At 35.6% G+C, this 8,888-nt stretch overlaps 2 protein-coding genes across 2 annotated transcripts; both read right to left on the bottom strand.

The window, feature by feature from the left end:
* Positions 1-67: 67 nt before the first annotated feature.
* lypc (ly6 domain containing, pigment cell) lies at positions 68-1,550 on the bottom strand. The gene is made up of 3 exons (XM_067451614.1): positions 1,445-1,550; positions 611-730; positions 68-413 (listed from the first exon to the last, which is right to left on the bottom strand). Exons 1-3 carry the CDS (start codon positions 1,494-1,496, stop codon positions 205-207), a joined length of 381 nt encoding a protein of 126 aa, XP_067307715.1. The 5' UTR covers positions 1,497-1,550; the 3' UTR covers positions 68-204.
* A 1,199-nt stretch (positions 1,551-2,749) lies between these two features.
* Positions 2,750-8,122, bottom strand: rps5 (ribosomal protein S5). The gene is made up of 6 exons (XM_067451613.1): positions 8,063-8,122; positions 7,339-7,446; positions 4,956-5,165; positions 4,638-4,766; positions 2,995-3,093; positions 2,750-2,868 (listed from the first exon to the last, which is right to left on the bottom strand). Exons 2-6 carry the CDS (start codon positions 7,444-7,446, stop codon positions 2,800-2,802), a joined length of 615 nt encoding a protein of 204 aa, XP_067307714.1. The 5' UTR covers positions 8,063-8,122; the 3' UTR covers positions 2,750-2,799.
* Positions 8,123-8,888: the final 766 nt, after the last annotated feature.

Genomic DNA, 8,888 nt, shown 5'->3' with positions numbered 1-8,888 from the left:
CAAATGCATACAGCATGTTGTATAAAGCAATGATAGAAACATGAATGGCTTCTTATTGTGATTATTATATAAACTTTTGAACAGAATTTATATGCTGAAAATAGAATTAATCAAGATATCCTCAAACGTTTTGTTGTTGGTTGTGGTGGCCTGTGTTAGCCTACATTTTGCCAGATTTTTTGTAATAGAGTCCATTAGTTAAGTTTACTGTGCATAAAGCAATGCCAGAACAAGTGGAAGCAGGGTGCTGGACCACATGCCAGCAGAAGTGCTTGAGATGCCATTGCAGAGCAGAGTATCACAGCAGTCATTGGTAAAGGTGAAGTTTAAACCCAAGGCAAACTTTTCTCCTGTTAATCCACACAGGGCAGGAAGAGCACAGCTCTTTTCATACAAGATGACCTTAAAATCCCCTGTTCAAAGGAAAACAATGACAAGCACAGAAATGCATGACCATTAGTATGACAACTTTTTGAAAAGGTTTGGCTTATGCAGATTTGTATTTTATATGATCATTTGCCATTGGTGCCGACCGATGCTATATTCATTATGCTATATAATTCCAATCATCTGTCACAGACTGAATGACATCAATGACGCATGTACATACCTCGCTGCCCTACAGCTTTGCTAGAAAGACAGAGCTGACCCGGTGGACACCTGGTGGGGAACTTGAGACAGTCCAGCGGTGAGATGGAAGGAAATACACATGTATAACAGAACAGAGGAACTGCAATAGAATAGATCAAAAATAATTATATTAGCAAATTTGTAATAGATGATATGCAGAGATGCAAAAAAAATTATAAAGCAGAGTTGGGTAAGTTACTCTAAAAAAGTAATTAATTACTAGTTACTAATAACATCTTCAATGGTGTTATTAGATTACTGAAAAAATTACTCTCACCAAAATGTATTTAATTACTTATTACTAATTACTTTCTAAATCCTAAATCAACCTTGAGTAAAGCAATTCTAAGATAGACATGAAATGTCTCAAATACATTTGTAAAGCAGCCATAATATAAAACTACATACATTATTCTTATTAACTGACCAAAGTATTACAAATGTGAGAATATGTAAAACATGCATTTTAAAGTTAAACTTTAAATGTTGATTTTAATTCCACTATTGTCCACTATATGTAATCATTATATCAGAAGTAACTGTAATTAAATTACAGAAATCATAAGAGTAATCCCGTACTTTAGTTTTTCAAGGGAAAAGTAATTAAATTACAGTAAATAATTACACCCAATACTGGAGTAAAGTAAAAAATAAATAAAAAATCCTAAAAATAAAAAGGTTGATTTACACTACACACATACATAACCTGTTTAAGAAATATATATGAACAGCTATAAAAAAAAAGAGCTTATGGAAGTGAAAAACTGTTACATTAGATCAAACGTGAAAAACACATTTGTGTGTTTTTACTTACCCACAGATGAGAAAAGACAAAAGAAAAGAATGTACCTAAAAAGTTGAGACATATTAAGATTTTATGATAAATCAGCGTAATCCTTTTTCAGGTCAGAATGGTCCAGTTAGAACATTATCATCTTGTCCTCTAACCCTGGCCTTTTAACATCAAATTGCGTCTCCACCCTATAACGTAATTCAATTCAGGCTTCAGCTGTTTGTTTATGCAGCTCTGGGGTCAAAATATCACTGGCAGAAGACTCCGAATGCACCTTTTATATAAACATTACTTTATGATTTAACACCATAGTCATGGTAAAATAAACAGCATTTCATTTTAATAGTTTACAATAATTTAAGTTTTGTCTTGAAAAACAATTAATATACAAAAACGTAACAATAGTAATAATCATATAGAATCTTAAATTTTATATATGCTAAAGTCACAAATGATTCCAGGAGAACCCTTTTTAAACATGTCCATTAACATATTTCGTGAATAAAAACATCTAATAAAATAGACATTCTATTAAAATGCACATAAATCACAATGCATTTTTTCTTCACCTTTCATTAAATATGAGTGAGCTATTTAACATCCTGGTTATCTATTTGCATAATATTAATAACTCCATGAAATTAATGGATTAATCTAACATGTTTGTTATATAGGCCTTTGCATTCACTTTATTTGCCAAAATACAAAACCAAAATTTTTGGGTCATTTTCAATTTAAGCACACCTGTGGCTGTTTTATCTGCCTGTACATTGGCATCCATACAGGCAGACACTACAATCTCACATCAAAACTACCCATCTTCAAAATATGTCTTGCATCTCAGTGTGCAACAAGAGGACTTTAAAATATCAAGGTTAGGATCTCGATTGGCAAAAGTGGAGCAGCAGCACAAATTTAATTACTGAATATATTTGATAATGAAAGGCATGCTGGGTAGAGGAAGGAAAGTCAAATGACTGAGGGTCTTGTGACTGTAGGATTACAAAAAGACCCGTCATCATCATGTATAAAGATTTAACTAAATTCAGTGATCTCTTAAAGCAGATTAAAGCAAAAACCAAGCAGTGTACAGATTAAAAAAGTAAAACCAACTAAATGTTACAGCTAATCATGCAACTTCTAAAATAAGCATTGACTACACATCACTGACACATGAAACTTTATCTGAGGTAGATCACGTTGAACAAGACTTAATGATTCACGCAATCCTTAAAGTTCAACCTTCTACATTACCTGACTCTAAATACAGCTGATATATAAGCATTGCGTCATATTTAACATAAGAGAAAAAATGACCAAACAAGATTAGGTTTCACACTTCCTTTATTGTAATCCAAATTTATACAAAATGGAGATTAGCGGTTAGATTTGGCCACTCTCTCCAGCTCATCTTTCTTCTTGATGGCATAAGAGTTGGAGGAACCCTGCAATACAAACAGAAGAACTTTGATATAGCAGTAAAAGAAAAAATAAGATTCATAAGTTAATTTACTGCACATGCTCTGGAAGTATAGACAGTAAAATGCTCCAAATCAGATTGTCTCTCTCACCTTGGCAGCGTTGATGAGCTCGTCAGCAAGACACTCTGCAATAGTCTTGATGTTCCTGAATGCAGCTTCTCTTGCACCAGTGCAGAGCAGCCAGATTGCCTAAAAATCATAACACCAACAGACAATAAGTGACCACTGTCACATATTTAGACAATATCTTCATTTGCCATTACTGTATATTTTATGCAAATGACTAAATCAAAAAGGCCTAATAAAGTGCCTTGGATTACCAAAAGCACCCTAACTTAAGTCAACATGAAACCCATCCACAATAACCCATTTGAATGCCCATTCCTGGTTTCACTGATAATGCACTCTAATAAAGTTGTTAATTGGCATGTAGAATTCTACGAAGAACATTTAACATCCATTGAAGACTCATTGCACCAAAGGTTGTTTATATGATTAAAATGTTCTTCACACTAAGAAAAATTGGTTTCTTTTAAGAACTAGACAGAGATAGAGAGTCAATCAGACTGTTACCTAACCAAAGGTGCATTTATAAAACAACATACTGAAAATGGGAAAGTCTTTCCTTTCCTGTGTACAGACAACAACATTGTCAAAATGATCCCCATTCACGTGGATCCACAAAAAACAGCTACAACAATAACGGCATATTTTTCTAAAAGCAATATTTGTTTGGTTCCACCCCAGCGGTATTTGGGGGCTTCAAAGGGCTTGACTCTTGGGAGCGCACAAAAACTAGGGAGTAGTTATTTAGAGGGTTTTTTGGTTAGGATTAGGTGGGGGAGTTGGAGAACGTATGCACAGTTTTTGACCATAAGAACTACCCGAGCTGAATTGTGATTAATTTGATTTCAGATTTGTAAGGTGCCATCAGATGAGTTATTAAATCTGTGTTCTAAGAAGCAGTTATGGGAAATTGTAGATCGCTATGAATTGAGTGTTATTGATAAGCGGCTGAGAAAAGATAAGCTTAGAAAAGTGGTAAGACAACTTAGGTGATCTTCAGATTTTGCCAATTGTGTCAGAACCAGTAACAGCTGGAGCTAGTGCGCGATAGTTCAAACATCAGCAATTTCATTGATTGGGTTGTCTTTTGAGCAGCAAAAAGAACTTATTAGAATGCAACAGTTGCATGAAAAGCAGATGCGTAAATATGAAATGGAGATAGAAAAAGTTAGATGATCTGATGAGACAACGTGAAATGGAATTTGAAAAAATTGAAACGAGCAAAAATTAGCTGCAGAACGACAAAATCAAGAGTTTGAATTAAAGTTTGACTGTCTAAAAATTCAGCATGAGGGTAGATCCATGGATCACACGGATGGTTTGTTTAATATAATTTGAAATTTGAAATTGTTGCCTGCATATATTGAGAGAGATCCGGACGTGTTTTTATCATTATTTGAAAGTATAGCTGATGGACGAGGATGGCCTGAGACTGACCGTACAGTTATGCTTCAATTTATTTTGGTGGGGAAGGCTCAGGAGGTATACACTTTGATGACCGTTTGCATATTCAGGCCACCAAAATGCTGTTGTATAAATAAAAGGCCCTAATGCATAAAAAAAAAAGTTTTTGCCATAAAAAAATGTGTATTGTAGATGGCCCCTAAAAAAACTTAAAATAGCAAGATTCTCTCTCACTCAAACAGCACTAAGTTGTAAAATCAGACCTGGTTGACCCTGCGCAGGGGGGACACGTCAACAGCCTGTCTCCTCACGGTTCCAGCACGTCCGATACGAGTGGAGTCTTCACGAGGGCCGCTGTTGATGATGGCATTCACCAGAATCTGCAGAGGATTCTGGAAAGGAAATATAAATTCTCTACCTTTAGTACAGACTATTAAGATCTCAGAAATAGTTTGATGAATCAAAACCAAATTTCTACTTTGAGATATTTAGACAAGCCTTATACTTTGCTAATGACAAAAACAAACCAGACCAAAATGAATGAACAACCAAGCATGAATAAATCTGGAAAATCGTCCAACCTCGCCAGTGAGCAGGTGGATGATCTCAAAGGCGTGTTTCACGATGCGGACGGTCAGCAGTTTCTTGCCGTTGTTGCGTCCGTGCATCATCATGGAGTTAGTGACGCGCTCCACAATGGGACACTGAGCCTTACGGAAACGCTTGGCTGCGTATCTGCCGCTGGAATGGGGGAGGTATTTGGCATATTTCTCCTTCACGGCTATGTAATCCTATCGAAAGAGACACACATTAATGAGCTTAACATGAATTTCTACAGCCTCCAAATGATCAAAATAACACCAAAACATCTACTACATGTCTGCTGTCATCTGATTGATAGCTTTTTTTAGCAAGAAAAATACCTTTTAGTAATTTGTAAAAATGTCCATCTTCAGCTTGTGATCTTTTTGCTGTGAGAAGTAATGATTTTTATAAAGCTAGCATACATTTTATATTGTTAATATTTCAAGAGGAGCATTCACAGGGCTGAAGCAACTTAGGCTTATTTGATTCATACATAATTATTTTAAAAGTATTAAAAAATAATACAACAAGCTTTTGAAGAACATCTCACTCGTATCGCTGACAATTATAACTACAAAACAGCTTTAAACTACAGATATGAATATATTAGACATACTTAGAGTTACAGAAAGACAACTGGAGGCATATTACAGAAACGTTCTATCTTAGGTCTTACTTTAAGATATGATCATTTAATTTAGGATTTTTCACAATTTCGTATTACAGAAGCAAATCGTAACTTGATTTAGGATTCTTATCCTATCTTACAAAATCTCATCTGATCTGTAGTTAAGAAATCTTAAACTGCTCAATCGAGTTGGGTAATCAACTGTCAGGTCTGTTACCAAGCAACCAAAAACTCGAAAGCTGCTTCGGAGGTAAACCTAAAATCAAAATAGGAGAAACTATGGCATGCTTTAATTCCAGTACGGAAGAAATTATTTCGATAAGCCCCGCTGAAAAGTTAAAGCCCATTTTATAAAGCGCCTTTTGCAAAACAAAGACAACAAAACGTTTGATATTCGCAAATGTAGGGACATACAACATTGGTAAGTTATACACATTTCTTACTTTAATAGCATTTGAACGGAATGCCGGTATCAAAACCAACTGTAAAGTGTTCATCTGGGTGTGAGCTATGATGCACATCTTCTACGTAGTCTGTTCAAACGCTATTCAAGAAGGAAATGTGTAGTATACCAATGTTGTATGTAACGTAACTTTAGTGACGGTCCTTAAATTTGCGAACACCGAACCTCCAGCGTCTAAGCAACTTTATGCCAGTGAAGAAGGATCGTTAGGGTAATGCTCTGTGACGGCTCGTTGGGCTCGGTAATGTTGGTCGCAATTTGTCAACTAACTGCAAATCATGTGTCGTGGGAGTCTTTATGATATTTACAAGCATTTTATCATCAAAGCACAGCACTAGCTGGGTCTTCCAAAAGTACCTCCACAATCAAAACGTTCCTGCTCCTCATATTATATAATTTAAAAAATGTAACGCTCTCTCGAAAAAAAGGATTTTTGTACTGCCATTTTTACTGCTGGATTTCAAAAAGGTTTGAAGTCAGGACACCAAAAAAAAATCCTAAAAGCTGTCTTAATTTTAGGACAACCGTGGGGTCAAGTTGATTTTTTGTCAAGTTAAGATGCTTCTGTAATACCCGTTTCCAATCCATAGCTAAGATAGGATTATGCATTTAAGAAATGTCATTATGCTATATCCTGTCCTAAATTCAGTCCATGGTTACCAAACAGATAAGATAGGATTCTAAAGTTAAAATCTTTCTGTAATACACCTCCTGAAGTTTATATTAATTAAATAGTCTGTTGATAGTCTAAATTTGGATTTACAAATGTAAGCTATCAGAAATTCATCTTACTTTTGACCTTATATAACAACTACACCAATTTGTATATTTATGGTACGTTTGGTCATCTGAATATTTTTCCTTGAGTTTAAGCTCCATATTCTCACTAATATTACACTCCATAAAAACCTTTTGTTTAAGGATTAAAAATCTATTTAAATCAACAAAAAAAGATTTGTCTATGATTTCATGTCAGACTTTACAGGGATATTGGTAAACAAAAAGGAAATATGCAATTCTTACAAAACCATGTCTGAATCCAAAATCACCCCCATACCCTCAAATAGGGCATTATTTGCAGAGGTGTTCCTATCTAAAGTGGACATTTGAGTGCACTCAATCCCACATTGCACTGCAATAACGAATGTACAACTGATACACACTCAATGTCTGACCAAATACACTCACTCGTTTTCATTTACTCCTTTAAGTTATTGGGAATAGTTATTGAATGTTTAGGGGGTGATTTCAGATTCAGCCTGCGTCATATTTCTGTTGTTAAACACACCTGCAGTGAGATGTCATTGATCTGCACATCATCTGTGCTCCATTTGCCAAAGAGTTTGATCTCTGGTGTCTCAGCAACAGCTGGCGCAGCCTCCCAATCTTCAGCCATCTTTACAATGAAATGAGAATGTCATTATGTACATAAGTGTCCACAACACACAGAACACCCAAAGTCATAGAGGTACCAAACTAATCAAAATTGAGAAAAACAACAAGATTAAGTGAAAAAGAACGCCTCAAACTTCATAAAGTAGCGTGATTCTATTTTATAATAGTGTCTAACACAAAAGTTCGACAAAACTTACAATTAATACGTTTTGTTACAAGACAATTTACGTCGGAGATTAAGAAAGGATAAATAACCACGATCATACGACTTCATGTGCATTATAAATATGATCAATAGCGAACAACATCCTAAATTTACTCGTAATCATTACGACGCAGCCCAATAATACAACTAACATGATTCAGTCAAACTTGACAATGTGTAAAATAGACAACTAAACGTCACAACACATGTGCGGATTCTCTCTTGGTCTAGTCTGACGGAGACCGCGGGCTCATGGACCGCTTATAGAAGCACTCAAATTCATCATTTTGACAAGCAACATACGACATATACTGGTCAAAATAGAAATATGGGTCTGTTAACAACCATATGAGTATATTTTGGTGTGGGTGGAAAGGGTATAAACGCTTGAAAATCGGTTTTTCATCGTTACCTTCGCAGCGTGTGTGTGTATGGCGCACTCGAGCAGGCGGAAAGGAAGAGCGACACGAGGGCCGAGAAAAAAACCACTTCCGCTCAAAGCGCTTCCGTGTCGCGCTCTTCTTCTGCTGCGCTCTCATGTGAACGATTGTGTGGAGCTATCGCCACCTGGCACTTACTGCGCAAAGAAGATATAAAAGCGCTTAAAAAGTAAACATTTTTCTTTAAAATAAAATAAAATAAAATAAAATAAAATAAAATAAAATAAAATAAAATAAAATAAAATAAAAAGTCAAGGTAGGATAACAAGTACAACCCCGGCATTACATCTTCAGAGATCCAGCTAATAACACTTTAACCACAAATCGAGTTTTTTTGCAACATTTACAAATAAAGTGTTTGCTTTTGTGGATGTCAAAGGCAAACGTAAAAAACAACAACAACAAAACAAATGCACATGCACGTGCATTATCCTGGATCTCTGTTGAAGTATAATATTTTACCAGTAGATGGCGGTGAAGCCCAGCGCTGGCTTTACCATAGGTGCCTTACCAAATGAGTCCAAAAACCCACATTTGCAAAGCTCAGTACACACACACACACACTAAATCCAACTTGTTCAGCTTTCTGTTTAATAAAATACATTTATGGTGCTTTTGTGGCCCAATAGAGACAATAGTGTCACTTTACTGTTAAAAATAAAGTGGTTTCAGCCGAGATGATCTGTGTTGTTCTCTTTTATATGGGCCCATAGCTGAACAGCTGGCCCATTTTACCTGAATGCAGTGGATCGAGAAGGTGCTAAAACTGTAACGCTCATAATTGTACAACAATTATAC

This window comes from Pseudorasbora parva, chromosome 8 (genome assembly GCF_024679245.1).
Source record: "Pseudorasbora parva isolate DD20220531a chromosome 8, ASM2467924v1, whole genome shotgun sequence".
Lineage (NCBI taxonomy): Eukaryota > Metazoa > Chordata > Actinopteri > Cypriniformes > Gobionidae > Pseudorasbora > Pseudorasbora parva.
This window is presented reverse-complemented; position numbering and strand designations above follow the sequence as displayed.